We start from the raw sequence: 15,200 nt of genomic DNA, 5'->3' as shown, positions 1-15,200 counted from the left end.
AGGTGTTTGGATTACTGATTTAATCTCATTACTAGGTACAGGTCTGTTCATTTTTTTTTTATTTTTTCATGACTCAATTTTGGCAGATTTTATGTTTCTAGAAAATCATCTATTTCTTCTAGGTTATCCAATTTGTTGGCATATAAATTTTCATAGTAGTCTCTTATGATTTGTATTTCTGTGGCATCAGCTATAAAGTACTCTCATTTCTGATTTAATTCTTCTCATTTTCTTCTTAGTCTAAGTAAAAGTCTGCCAGTTCTATGTATCTTTTCAAAAAAAATTAACTGAGTTTCACTGATTATTTTCTCTATTGTTACTATTCTCTATTCCATTTACTTCTGTTTTGATCGTTATTATTTTCGCCCTACTTCTCATTTTGGGTTCAGTTTGTTCTTCTTTTTCCAGTTCCTTGAGGTGTAAACTTGTTTGGGATCTTTCTGCTTCTTAAATATATATACTTTTTGCTATAAATCTCCCTGTTAAAACTGCTTTTGCCACACCACATACGTTTGGTATGCTGTATTTTCACTTCCGTCTCAAGATATTTTCTAATTTCCTTTTTGACTTCCTCTTTGGCTCACTGATTGTTTAAGAGTTTACTGTTTAATATCCACACATTTCGAAATTTTACTATTTTCCTCCTGCTATTGACTTCTAGTTTGATTTTACTGAAGTCAGAAAAGATACTAGCTATCTTAAATTTATTCACTTGTTTTGTGACCTAACAAGCTATCTATGCTGGAGAATGTTCCATGTGCACTTGAGAAAAACGTATACTCTGCTCTAGCTGGGTAGAATATTCTGTTAGGTTCATTTGGTCTACAGTGTTGTTCAAGTTTTCCGTTTCCGTACTGATCTCTGTCTGGACCGTCTCCCCCATTACCGGAAGTGGTGAAATGAAATCTCCTACTATAACTGTGTTGCTATTTCTCCCTTCACTTCTGAAATGTCTGCTTCATGGATTAAGCGCTCTGATGTTAGCAGCATACATAATTGTTATATTTTCTTGGTGAAGTAACCCTTTCATCATTATATGATATCCCAAAACTGCCTGTTGTGACAGTTTTTGACTTAAAGTCTCTTTTGTCTGATGGAAGTATGGCCACTTCTCTTCTTTCGGTTACCATTTGCAAGAAATATCTTTCTTCATTCCTTCACTTTGACTTAGCCTATGTGTGTCCTTAAATCTAAAGTGAGTTTTTGTAGAAAGCATATAGTTGTATCTTGTTTTTTTTAATGCACTCAACTACTCTATGATTTTTTTAGTAGGGAATTTAGTTCATTTATAATAATACTAGTTATTGATTAGAAAGGTCTTACGATTGCCATTTAATTCATTGTTTTCTATCTGTCTTGTGACACTTAATTCCCTATTTTCTTCTCTTGCTATCTTCGTGTTTCATTTTTTTGTAATGACCTGCTTTGATTCCCTTCTCATTTTCTTTTTTTTTTTTTTTTTTTTTTTGAGACGGAGTCTTGCTCTGTCACCCAGGCTGGAGTGCAGTGGCGCGATCTTGGCTCACTACAAGCTCCGCCTCCTGGGTTCACGCCATTCTCTTGCCTCAGCCCCCCGAGTAGCTGGGACTACAGGCGCCCGCTACCACGCCCGGCTAATTTTTTTGTATTTTTAGTAGAGACGGGGTTTCACCGTGTTAGCCAGGATGGTCTTGATCTCCTGACCTTGTGATCCGCCCATCTCCGCCTCCCAAAGTGCTGGGATTACACGCTTGAGCCACCGCGCCCGGCCTCATTTTCTTTTGTGTATCTTTTATAGGTTATTTTCTTTGTGGTTACCATGGGGTTTACATAAAGTACCTAATATTTATAGCAATCTATTTTAACCTGACAATTTAACTTTAATTACATACAAAAACTCTACACTTTTACTTCTACCCCACACACTTTATGTTACTGATTTCATACTTTTCATCTTTTTATACTATGTATCCATTAACATATTTCTAGAGTCATAGCTCCTTTTATATATTTGCCTTTCAACTTCTATACCAGAATTAAAAGTGATTTATGCATCAGTGTTACAGAATTGCAGTATTCTGCATTTGTTTATATATTTACCTTTACCAGTGAATTTTATACTTGGTTTATACATGGTTTCACGTTGCTGTTTGGCATCCTTTGCTTCATTCTTTTTCCTTACTGTTTTTAACTAGACTCTAGAATCTAAAGATCATGTTTATTTTACAAATTAAACTAGCCAAAGAATATGCATCAGTGTTGTTTGGCAATTATAGGTCCAAACTGAGCTTCTATTCTAGGACTTAGGGTACTGATGGAACTGTGTTCTTAAATCAATAATGCATTTCTACTCTATAAAAATTCCACCAGTTTTAATACCTACCAGTTCCTTTGCTTAGATATGGGGGCTTAAAGAACTTCACAACACCGTAGACATTGACAATTGTACCACCCTTAAGTTGATTCAGGGGTGTATATATATAATTTGTTGCTGGAACCTAAAGAAGGAGAAGACAGTGAATACATTTATAGTAAGTATTTACATTGTAGAATCATGTTATAATCATATTAGCAGCAAATCCATATAACTGTATTTTATCCTTTTAAGTGTCTAAAAGAAGCTGTAACCTGAAAAAAAGGCAATGAACACAGCTTAGCTTATCCAACTAGTTTCCCTTAGAACTTTGTTTATAAATGGTACAATTTGCACACTAGCTCATAAAGGCATAACCTATAATCTAATTAAAACATTATACTTCTCCAATACAAAAGTAGCAAACAGTATATACATACAGTCCCTGACTTATGATGGTTCAACTTATAATCTTCTGACTTTAGAATGGGTCTAGTAGGCTGTTTAATGCATTTTGTATTTATAACATTTATGACTTATGATGGGTTTACTGGATGTAACCTCACTGTAAATCAAGGAGCATCTGTAGTGAAATACCAGAAATACATATCAAAATTGAAGCAATAACAGAAAACAAGAAATACTTTTTTAAAATATGTACATCTTCAATGTAAAAGGTCTAAGAAAAGAGAGTTTTATTAAAGGTAAATGACTAGGCATGAGATATTTTTAGAAGCCCTGAAAAGATAACCAGAATACTAGTCTTAACAATACAAGTTACATCTCTTGTAAGTTTAGAAAACTTTTTTTTTAAGGACACTCTCAAGGAATCTTTAAGTAATTAAATCATCCTAGCTGTCTTTAAGTTAGTACATCCCCAGCTTATTTGGTCAAGAAACTGTAGCTGGGGGACAAGAAATCAAATTGTTAACAGAGAGCAAATTCTAAAAAATGCAATTTAAGAGATTTTGGTTCTATTTTTTAACTAATATCACTTCAAAACTTGTGGTACAATTTCTCTCTTCCCTTTACCCCCATGCTATTATAGAGATTTTCCACAGGCCTAGATTTTGACTCATAATTCAAGCCAGGTTTTGAGTCATAAATGGTATAAAAAGATTTAAAATGATAATAATGAAACTGTACCCCAAAGAATTAAAACTAATAATGCCTAAATTCTCGGGCTTACAGTATAGTAGATAAGAAATGAAAACTTACTGAAAAGTTGAAATCAGCAACTAACAAAAATTCTTGAGTTTGCAGAGTACCAGATAAGAAAAGAAACAACTCTCTGAGATACTACTGAAACTCCTACTGATTATTGAGAGCAATAACAAACTATCTGAAATCAGTTGAAATCAAGATGGCTGACTGGAATTTGAGAACGAGCTTGCTGACATCACAGTATGAATTTCCATCACATTCATCATACTAACTCCACCTGAATTTGCGCATGCAACCCATGCATTAATGTGAAGAAATAACTGTGCATGCCCAAGGACTTTCCAAACCTCCCCTTTCGTCCTACGAATGACTTACTAATCCGAGTATCTACTCTCTAAAACTCTTCTAATAAAATCACTGACTTAAAGACAGCACAGGGAAACATATTTGAGCTCAGCTCGTGTCTCCTTAGCTGCTGACTGACTTTCAGCTTTTCTTTTCTCAAAAATTCGATTTCACAGTATTGGCTTATAGCACATCAGGTAGTGAGCTCCTTTTGCTCTATAATAATGAGAGCGAAAGATTATTTTTTGAAGTAACTGTGAATAAGTTGGGAAAGAAAAGGGAAAGTGGTTTACAAGGATATGTTTGCATATTAACAGTGATACTAAAAAAAGCCTTAAAGGGCTTTAGATAGGTGGCCCCAACATCAAATGGAAAAAAGGACACCTATCACTCTAAGAGTTAAAATTTTTAAACTCAAATTAATTAGTTTTTCCAAGGAGGCTTCTCAGTTCAAACAAAAGAGTAGAATTTGCTAATCTAATCAAACTTCAACATAAAAGCTAGCTAACTCATCAATGATTAAAAAAAGAATGACAGAATAATGGAATGGAAAGAAAAATAATGGAAGAAAAGCATACTGAACAGTAGGGAGAAAACATGTGCTTAGCGTACACTCAATACTCTATCTTAACATCTCATGGAGAGATGAATGGGAAAGGCCAGCAAAACTCAATGACACTAACCATTACAATCAACTAAGTAACTGCCATTCGTTAATTCATTACCAATAAACAACTTCTTGTTTGGCTTTCCACGTAAATCGGCAAGTATTTATGTGTACAACAGCTAAGATATAATCCTCATTATAAATTCATAAATTGATATTTTTGCTTAATAATTCTCTAATGAGTTAGGTTAATATTCTTACAAGTTTGGTTAACGTATCCTTGAGTAAGCTCACACTTGAACAAGGTAATTAAATTTACATGATTCCCAAAAAGCCCTATCTTAGTAGGGAATTGGTCTCCCTTGCTGACACAATAAATTATTGTATTCCATAAAAAAGGACTGTAGAGGGACATCCAAATCAGTTTGAACAAATGTGTTAGCTAGAGAAATAGTGGAGTTAGCTTAGGAGAATGGTAAGCAAAGGCTTTCTGAAGGTGGCAACAAAATCTAAATTTTGAAGGACAAGTAACAAGGAGAAGTGATAGCACATACTAGCATCATGTAATCAGAGGTCTGAAAATAGATTCACACTGCTGGTGCAAAAGGCACAGGGCTAATATCTAAAACAACAGGCATATAATATTTATGGCATCCTAACAACTCCTAGGTTAATAAAACTATTTAGTACTTAGGAAAATACTTGTTGAGGTTTTTTTATTGCTCACTAAATAATCTAGAACAGCACTATCCAAGAGAATCTTCTGTGATAATGAAAATATTCTATATCAATATTGTGGCTATTCAGGAATTTAAATGACTAGTGCAAATCATGAACTGAATTTTTAATAGCCACACACAGCTAATTGCTCAGTATTGCACAGCACAGGCACATGTCCATGAGAAAACCATCGGCTCATGACATACTAAAGATAACCTGATGGCATTATCATTAAGTACATCACTTGATCCACAGTTCACACAGACATGAACAATTTTTTTTTTGGATAGCTTAAGTGGCAGCCTATTATGGAATCAATCAGTCAAGAAAATGTGAGCACTGGGTTAAATGAGATGCAATTCACAGCATAGGCAGAAAGTTAACTAGTGGACAAAAATCAAGCACAGCAGACAATAAAAGCCTAAAGAGAGAAAGACACCTAGCAGCATAATTCAACTCATTCATTCCTCTATATTCTGTCGTCCTTTCATTCATTCATTGATGGGCCATTTATTATACAGGGCAATAAAAATAAGTGTGAACGAAACACAAATAGCCCCTGCACCAATGGAAGAACAAACCATAAAAGCAGGGAGATGTCTTAGAGTTGTCTTAGAAGGTCTCTTTGAAAAGATATTTAAAGAAAGAACTAATTAAATGAAGTACAGAAGTTGAGAATGAGATAAGCAACAGTGTTCCAAGCAGAGAAAACACATTCAGTATGTTTGAAAATCCAGGAGGTTTGGATGGCTGGAGTGTACTGGTCAAAGGTAATGACAAGACTAGGTTGAATAAAAATACAGGGGATAGTTTATGTTGGGCCTTCAGATTCCACATAAGTGGGCTAATAAAGCTTTTAAATCCTGAAGACAGTACAAGATCAAATGATTACCCTGAGTCACTTGAAAAGCAAACTTTCTACCACTGAAAAACAAAATACTTTATTTTCTAAATTCTAAAAACACCCTGGCCCTCACAGACTACACATTTAATACTATATCCTCGAAAAAAACACACTTTTTTAGGAAAACAAGAAACTCAAAAACAATAACTGTCAGTTTTCTCGATAATCAACTGCAAGATGCATGCTCTGTTTTAAAATGTGGAAATGTGCCAAATGAGCATCTTTTTATGAGTCAGGAAAATAAAGTCAAATAGATCTATGCCTGATTTAACTTATTGTTCAGAGGCTTTTACTATTCCTGCCTTATTTACAGGTTCACAAATATATCAAATATTTTAAATTAAACAATCTATAACAATTTTGGGAAATACTAATACCAGAGCTAATTCACATTTTTTAAAAAGTACATCAGTTCTTTTACTGGTAACAGTCCCCCCCCAAAAATATTAATTATACTAATACTTAGAATTTAGTATCTGTATTCTATAGTCATTGTCAAGTAGAAACAGTTCCTGAATTCTGTCCATTTGAAACTAAAGGTTCAAAAACATAAGTAGAACATAAACATTATATTAAACTATACTAATAAATTATTAATATCTTCTTTCCAGTTTCACTCAGCTACAAGTAGACCACTGTAAAAATGGGAATGGGAATCTTCCTATTGCTATGAGGAAGCTCTAGCTATACCTATGCTTTAAAATAACGGGAAAAATGGGTAAAAAAAGAGAAATGTATAGTAAGAAAATAACTTAAAATTATATAATTTGTTCAATTATATAATTCAGCACAAAATTGTCTGGTTAAATACAAGCTAATGTAAAAAGAAATGAATTTGCCTATGGTTTAAAACAAAAATTTAAGGATCCTCATACAGTAAAAACTTACTTTATTTTTCTTGTGTATGTATAGCTTAAACAAAATATCAGCAGATATTATTCCAGACAACAGAATATTCAGATATTGATTACTAGGTAAAATATATCATTCCGATAAAACATTATCAGCTATAAAAAAGATTATGTTTTTCCAGTGTACTGATACTATATCAACATCAGACTACAAAGTGGACTGAATATACATATACATGTATCTATGTATGTGTGGTATATATGGGTATAGGTGTAATATTCTAAATTAAACTGAATATCATCTTACCAAAGACATTGATTCTGTAGAAAAATCTCTTACAGATTTGACATAAACCTGAAGGAAAAAAAGAAAGAACTTATATACAAAGAACTTGTACACAGATAACCTCCAATGTGATTACAGGCTTTTAGTTTTAGTAAAAGTACACACTTACTCATAAAATATTCAAATTCACTAGGATGACATAAAGTTATGGCTTACAAATTAAGAGTGAAATGTGCAAAGTTGTCTAAGCTACAGAAACTTTAAAAAAAGGCAAAGATGTAAGGTCAAATGAAAATGTACTTTATTAAAATATTAGTGTTCTTACAGATTAAATTTGAAGCACAGCAATATTCAGTTCTCAGGATAGAATGTAAAATAATGCAAACTTCTGTCAGTCCAATAGAAGTGGAAAATCAGAGCTGATATTCAAAATTTTTCCTGCATAGAACCCTAGACGTTTTCAGAAAGAAAACAAAAAAAATAAGGAAGTGCTTCAGTGATCACTTTAACTGCAAATTTTACCCACCTCCAGCCTAATTCATTAACTTTAATATCAAGCACAGCCACCGCCAGCACTTATAGTACCTTTGTGCGTACTAGAAAAAAAGAGGCAGATGTTGGCCTGCAGGCACTTGGCTTAGCCCAATTCTACCTAGTAATTGTTTAGCCCAATTCTACCTAGAAAATTTTTCTTCTTACTGAAGATTTTATATCTCTCTAAAATGTTTTGACTAAAAAGGCAGTTTTCAAGTGTGTGTGTGGAAAGTAGGGCGTTAAAAGAGGAAAGGAGAGGAAGGCCATCTTCACAACGAATAAAATAGAAGGAAAAAATCAGTTTTACCTAAAGAGGGGTAGGTGATTAATTTAAAGGGAAATCAGGTAGAGCAAAGTGCCTGATAGTATAATTACAAAGAATAATATCCAGTCTAGAATGTCTGTGCAGTTTTGTAAGTTTCATTATTAAGTATTTATTATTTCACTAAGTATTAATAAGTATTAATAAGTACTTATTTATTAATAAGTAATTATGGAAGTATTATAAAGGAATTCCCTTTTCTATCTAGTCATTTTAAACATAAAACCAAGAAAAAACTTCTATTTTTTAAACTTAAAATATTCAATTAAAATAATTTAGTCAGACCAAGTAGTTTATCTGCAGATTAACAGAAATACTTTCAGTTCCATCACTGTAGCTCATTAAATCTGCAATATAATTAGAGAATAAAAACTACATACTTACATAAACAGTTGATTTGAGGTCTTCAAATGCTTTCAAAAATATGCAAGGTTTATCATCTTTGCCTATAGATGAAGAAGCTAAAAAAACAATAAATCTAGCCACTGCAATGGTGTCCTACACAGGAAAAAGAAAGTTTTTGAATCAATCACCAAAATATCTACAATTTGGAACGTCATATAAATCCTTATTTATATTATTATCTTTAGAACAAAAATTACTTCTATAAAGTAGAAAACTGGTTAACCCAAACTTGTGTAACACTTACTGAATACATGATTTAGACTATCACTTCCTCTAAAACATCTTCAACATCTACAGCTACAATATAGCCACAGATGGCTATAATGTCCCACTTCATGGGACCAGGAAAATGCTAAATTACTAAGAAAGTTTTATGTAGTGAAACTTAGATGTTCCAATAGTATCAAGGATGGAATTTAAATGAAACTAAATCTCAAAGTTGAGAAACTACATTGAGAAAGGCATAACAGTGCAAAAACTTCACATATTACAAAACTAATACATGTGCATACAAATACAGGGCATAGATAAAATAAGAAACCTCCATTTATAGACTAGTAAGAACAAAGATAGCTTCTTACTACTTAGGTTTGTAACAGCAGTAAGAAGCCATTCTCCATTTATCCCTTCCTCTCTCATTCTTCAAATTTCCTTTTCTTATTTTCCAAATACTAAAACAGAAATACTCAAAGGGTTTTGCCTTGCTGCATATATATTTTTTGTTGTCTTACTCCCTTAATTTTAACACCAATACCTTAAGATACACCAAAATGCCTGGGCTTTTGGTCATCTTCCTTCAATAATTTTAAACTCTATCAAGTGGAAGTCTTCTGCATTACCACAGTTTGCTTTGCACATACAAGGGCCTAGTGTCAATTCCCACAATCCTCTATTCAGACTTAATAATTGGACTGAGAGCATATTGTAGATAGCGGTCATTTCTAATTCTGCTCTGTATTTACAGGAGTTGGCACAAAGCAGGCCCTCCCAAAACAAACTGTCTATGAACCAAAGGAAAGACCTTATGTTGCCTTTTCTAAAAATCTCTTGCCCTAACCAGGTATTGTAGCTCTGCAAACTCCTGCCTTTTTTTCTTCACACGAGATTGCAAACATAACTGTGTGTATGTTGATGATGCCAAATTACCACAACTCTTCATAGTTAAGTGGGAGAAAATTTTTCTTCTTACTGAAGATTTTACATCTCTCTAAAATGTTTTATGTAGTTTAAAAAATAAAATGAACATGCTTCTGGAATAAAAATAACAAATGAGTTACTTTTTTTCAGTTTTACAAACTGAAAAATACACTCTACTTTCAAGTGACCTCAAACCAATACATTCTGATTAAATGAAAACTTAAGATTTTAGTCAAAGATTTAAAGTTGTTTATCAAACTAACATAGAAGATAAATAGAAGTAGGGAAGCCAACAGTTTATCAGTTCTAAATTATCCAAGCAGAAAAAAACCTACCTCTTGTTATTCAGTGTTCTACTTAAAAATGTTTTCAAAAGTAAATATTATACACCAAATGCAAATGTTGGAGTACAGATGACCATTTTCTATTTTCCTGCAGAATCTAAACTTTTTAAAAAGACTGAGTATGTATTTCTTTTATCATGAAGAAAAATTTTGAAAAGAATAAATGACTAAAAGCTGGACATCAGCATTCATAAGAAAAATGTTTCTGAAGTTAACAGTAGCTACACACAATTCAGTAAAAAGTTACAACCCTTCCTCTGGCATATATTCAACAGCATAGAAACAATAATCACAGCTTTTTAAAAAAAATTAAAATGTGTTTATTATATTCGTAAATGTGGATTTATATTTGAATATACATATAAAAACTGCACTGAAGGCCCTCAGTGATCTCATTCCAACCAACTCTTCCTGTTTTATTTCTACATACTTCCCATTCAATATTAGACAAATTAGATCCTCTTAAAAGTATAGTGCTTTTCCACATATATTCTTTACATACTTTGAGCCACTGCTACAAATAAAAAACATGTTTCCCATTTGTACATATCTAACCTTACCCATATTTCAAAGTTTAGCCTTCTTCCTGGTAGAATCTATGACTGATTCTCTCTCAAAAACAAGTAATTCTACCTTCCTCTAAACTCTCCTACATAGCATTTTAGCATTTTTCTCTTTGTGTGTTATTTACAAACTTTTCTTAACGCCTTTAAAGCCCTTAAAGTCCTGTAAGTTCCTTGGACTAAAAATAATGGAGATCATTCCAAGATGGCCGAATAGGAACAGCTCCAGTCTACAGCTCCCAGCGTGAGTCATGCAGAAGACAGGTGATTTCTGCATTTCCAACTGAGGTACTGGGTTCATCTCACTAGGACTTGTTGGACAGTGGTTGCGGCCCACAGAGTGTGAGGCGAAGCAGGCATGGCCTCACTGGGGAAGCACAGGGGTGGGGGAATTCCCTTTCCTGGCCAAGGGAAGCCATGAAACTTGGTACCTGGAAAATCGGGACACTCCTGACATAATACTGTGCTTTTCCAACGGTCTTAGCAAACGGCACACCAGGGGATTATATCCCATGACTGGCTCATCAGGTCCCAAGCCCATAGAGTCTTGCTCACTGCTAGCACAGCAGATCAAACTGCGAGACTGCAGCGAGGCTCGGGGAGGGGCGTCCACCATTGCTAAGGCTTGACTAAGGCTTGACTAGGTAAACAAAGCGGCTGGGAAGCTTGAACTGGGTGGAGCCCACTGCAGTTCAACCAGGCCTGCCTGCCTCTGTAGATTCCACCTCTGGTGGCAGGGCATAGCTGAATAAAAGGCAGCAGGAACTTCTGTAGACTTAAACGTCCCTGTCTGACAGCTTTGAAGAGAGCAGTGGTTTTCCCAGTATGGAGTTTGAGATCTGAGAACGGACAGATTGCCTCCTCGGGTGGGTCCCTGACCCCCGAGCAGCCTAACTGGGAGACACCTCGCAGTAGGGGCTGACTGACACCTCATACAGCCGGGTGCCCCTCTGAGACGAGCTTCCAGAGGAAGGCTCAGGCGGCAACATTTGCTCTTCTGAAATATTTGCTGTTCTGCAGCCTCTGCTGGTGATACCCAGGCAAACAGGGTCTGGAGTGGATCTCCAGCAAACTCCAACAGACCTGCAGCTGAGGGTCCTGACTGTAAGAAGGAAAACTAACAAACAGAAAGGAATAGCATCAACATCAACAAAAAGGACCTTCACACCAAAACCCCATCTGTAGGTCGCCATTATCAAAGACCAAACGTAGATAAAACCTCAAAGATGCGGAGAAACCAGAGCAGAAAAGCTGAAAATTCTGAAAATCAGAGCACCTCTTCTCCTCCAAAGGATTGCAGCTTCTCACCAGTGATGGAACAAAGCTGGATAGAGAATGACTTTGACAAGTTGGCAGAAGTAGGCTTCAAAAGATCAGTAATAAAAAACTTCTCCAAGTTAAAGGCGGATGTTTGAACCCATCGCAAATAAGCTAAAAGCCTTGAAAAGAGATTAGACAAATGGCTAACTAGAATAAACAGTGTAGAGAAGAACTTAAATGACCTGATGGAGTTGAAAACAATGGCACAAGAACTACGTGATGCATGCACAAGCTTCAGTAGTCAATTGGATCAAGTGGAAAAAAGGGTATCAGTGACTGAAGATCAAATGAATGAAATGAAGTGAGAAGAGAAGTTTAGAGAAAAAAGAGTTAAAAAAAAAAAAAAATGAACAAAGCCTCCAAAAAATATGGGACTATGTGAAAAGACCAAATCTACATTTGATTGGTGTACCTGAAAGTGATGGGGAGAATAGAACCAAACTGGAAAACACTCTCCAGGATATTATCCAGGAGAACTTCCCCAACCTAGCAAGGCAGGCCAACATTCAAATTCAGGAAATATAAAGAATGCCACAAAGGTACTCTTTGAGAAGAGCAACCTCAAGACACATAATTGTCAGATTCACCAAGGTTGAAATGAAGGAAAAAATGTTAATGGCAGCCAGAAAAAAAGGTCAGGTTACCCACAAAGGGAAGTCGATCAGATTAATAGCGGATCTCTCAGCAGAAACTCTACAAGCCAGAAGAGAGTGGGGTTTAATATTCAACATTCTTAAAGAAAAGCATTTTCAACCCAGAATTTCATATCCAGCCAAACTAAGCTTCTTAAGTGAAAGAGAAATAAAATCCTTTACAGACAAGCAAATGCTGAGAGATTTCGATACCACCAGGCCTGCTTTACAAGAGGTCCTGAAGGAAACACTAAACATGGAAAGGAACAACCGGTACCAGCCACAGCAAAAACATTCCAAATTGTAAAGTCCATCGATGCTAGGAAGAAACTGCATCAACTAACAAGCAAAATAACCAGCTAACATCATAACGGCAGGATCAAATTCACACATAACAATATTAACCTTAAATGTAAATGGGATAAATGCCTCAATTAAAAGACACAGACTGGCAAATTGGATAAACTGTCAAGATCCCTCAGTGTGCTGTGTTCAGGAGACCCATCTCATGTGCAGAGACACACATAGGCTCAAAATAAAGGGATGGAGGAAGATCTACCAAGCAAATAGAAAATAAAAAAAAAAAAAAGCAGGGGTTGCAATCCTAGTCTCTCACAAAACAGGCTTTAAACCAACAAAGATCAAGAGAGACAAAGAAGGCCATTACATAATGGTAAAGGGATCAATTCAACAAGAAGAGCTAACTATCCTAAATATATATGCACAGAATACAAGAGCACCCAGATTCATAAACCAAGCTCTTAGAGCCCTACAAAGGGACTTAGACTCCCACACAATAATAATGGGAGACTTTAATACACCACTGTCAACATTAGACAGATCAATGAGACAGAAAATTAACAAGAACATCCAGGACTTGAACTCAGCTCTGAACCAAGTGGACTTAATAGACATCTACGGAACTCTCCACCCCAAATCAACAGAATATACATTCAATATCCCTGACGAACATCAATGCGAAAATCCTCAATAAAATACTGGCAAACCGAATCAAGCAGCACATCAAAAAGCTTATCCAACACAATCAAGTTGGCTTCATCCCTGGGATGCAAGGCTGGTTCAACAGACACAAATCAATAAACGTAATCCATCATATAAACAGAACCAAAGACAACAATCCCATGAGTATCTCAATAAATGCAGAAAAGGCCTTTGACAAAATTCAACACCCCTTCATGCTAAAAACTCTCGATAAACTAGGTAGGTATTGATGGGGCGTATCTCAAAATAATAAGAGCTATTTATGACAAACCCACAGCCAATATCATACTGAATGGGCAAAAACTGGAAGCATTCCCTTTGAAAACTGGCACAAGACAAGGATGCCTCTCTCACCATTCCTATTCAGTAACTGGAAGTTCTGGCCAAGGCAATCAGACAAGAGAAAGAAATAAAGGGTATTCAATTAGGAAAAGAAGAAGTCAAATTGTCCCTGTTTGCAGATGATGTGATTGTATGTTTACAAAACTCCATGGTCTCAGCTCCAAATCTCCTTAAGCTGATAAGCAACTTCAGCAAAGTCTCAGGATACAAAATCAATGTGCAAAAATCACAAGCATTCCTATATACCAATAATAGACAAACAGAGAGCCAAATCATGAGCGAACTCCCATTCACAATTGCTTCAAAGAGAATAAAATACCTAGGAATCCAACTTACGAGAGATATAAAGGACCTCTTCAAGAAGAACTACAAACCACGGCTCAACGAAATAAAAGAGGACACAAACAAACGGAAGAACATTCCATGCTCATGAATAGGAAGAATCAGTATCGTGAAAATGGCCATACTGCCCAAGGTAATTTATAGATTCAATGCCATCCCCATCAAGCTACCAATGACTTTCTTCACACAATTGGAAAAAAATACTTTAAAGTTCATATGGAACCAAAAAAGAGCCCTCATTGCCAAGACAATCCTAAGCAAAAAGAACAAAACTGGAGGCATCACGCTACCTGACTTCAAGCTATACTACAAGGTACAGTAACCAAAACAGCATGATACTGGTATCAAAACAGAGATATAGGCCAATGGAACAGAACAGAGCCCTCAGAAATAATACCACACATCTACAACCATCTGATCTTTGACAAACCTGACAATAACAAGAAATTAGGAAAGGATTCCCTATTTAATAAATGGTGCTGGGAAAACTGACTAGCTCTATGTAGAAAGTTGAAACTAGATCCCTTCCTTACACCTTATACAAAAATTAATTCAAGATGGATTAGAGACTTAAATCCTAGACTTAAAACCATAAAAACCCTAGAAGAAAACCTAGACAATACCATTCAGGACATGGACATGGGCAAAGACTTCATGTCTAAAAACACCAAAAGCATTGGCAACAAAGGCCAAAATTGACAAATGGGATCTAATTAAACTAAAGAGCTTCTGCACAGCAAAAGAAACTACCATCAGAGTGAACAGGCAACCTACAGAATGGGAGAACATTTTTGCAATCTACTCATCTGACAAAGGACTAATATCCAGAATCTACAAGGAACTTAAACAAATTTACAACAAAAAATCAAACCACCCCATCAAAAAATGGGCAAATAATATGAACAGACACTTCTCAAAAGAAGACATTTATGCAGCCAACAGACACATGAAACAATGCTCATCATCGCTCGTCATCAGAGAAATGCAAATCAACACCACAATGAGATACCATCTCACACCAGTTAGAATGGTGATCATTAAAAAGTCA

The 15,200-nt window shown here is 35.3% G+C and overlaps 1 protein-coding gene across 7 annotated transcripts in view; it reads right to left on the bottom strand.

Annotated features, from left to right (window-relative positions):
- Nucleotides 1–15,200, bottom strand: part of LOC105474902 (protection of telomeres 1) — a 125,786-nt gene that overhangs the window by 85,111 nt on the left and 25,475 nt on the right. For 3 of the 7 annotated variants that reach the window (XM_011729853.3, XM_011729845.3, XM_011729861.3), the window contains 4 exons: nucleotides 8,450–8,563; nucleotides 7,535–7,659; nucleotides 7,231–7,278; nucleotides 2,363–2,477 (listed from right to left, as the gene is read on the bottom strand). The exons of 2 other annotated variants lie outside the window; for them this stretch is intronic. In XM_011729853.3, coding sequence (XP_011728155.1) covers nucleotides 2,363–2,477; nucleotides 7,231–7,239 — 124 coding nt within the window. In that variant the 5' untranslated portion in view covers nucleotides 7,240–7,278; nucleotides 7,535–7,659; nucleotides 8,450–8,563. The remainder of the gene's footprint in view (nucleotides 1–2,362; nucleotides 2,478–7,230; nucleotides 7,279–7,534; nucleotides 7,660–8,449; nucleotides 8,564–15,200) is intronic. 2 more of the 7 variants (XM_011729828.3, XM_011729871.3) reach the window with 1 other exon arrangement.

Source organism: Macaca nemestrina, chromosome 4, assembly GCF_043159975.1.
Source record: "Macaca nemestrina isolate mMacNem1 chromosome 4, mMacNem.hap1, whole genome shotgun sequence".
NCBI classification, from domain to species: Eukaryota; Metazoa; Chordata; class Mammalia; order Primates; family Cercopithecidae; genus Macaca; species Macaca nemestrina.
Note: the sequence above shows the minus strand (reverse complement) of the source record. Positions and strands in the feature narration are given on the sequence as shown.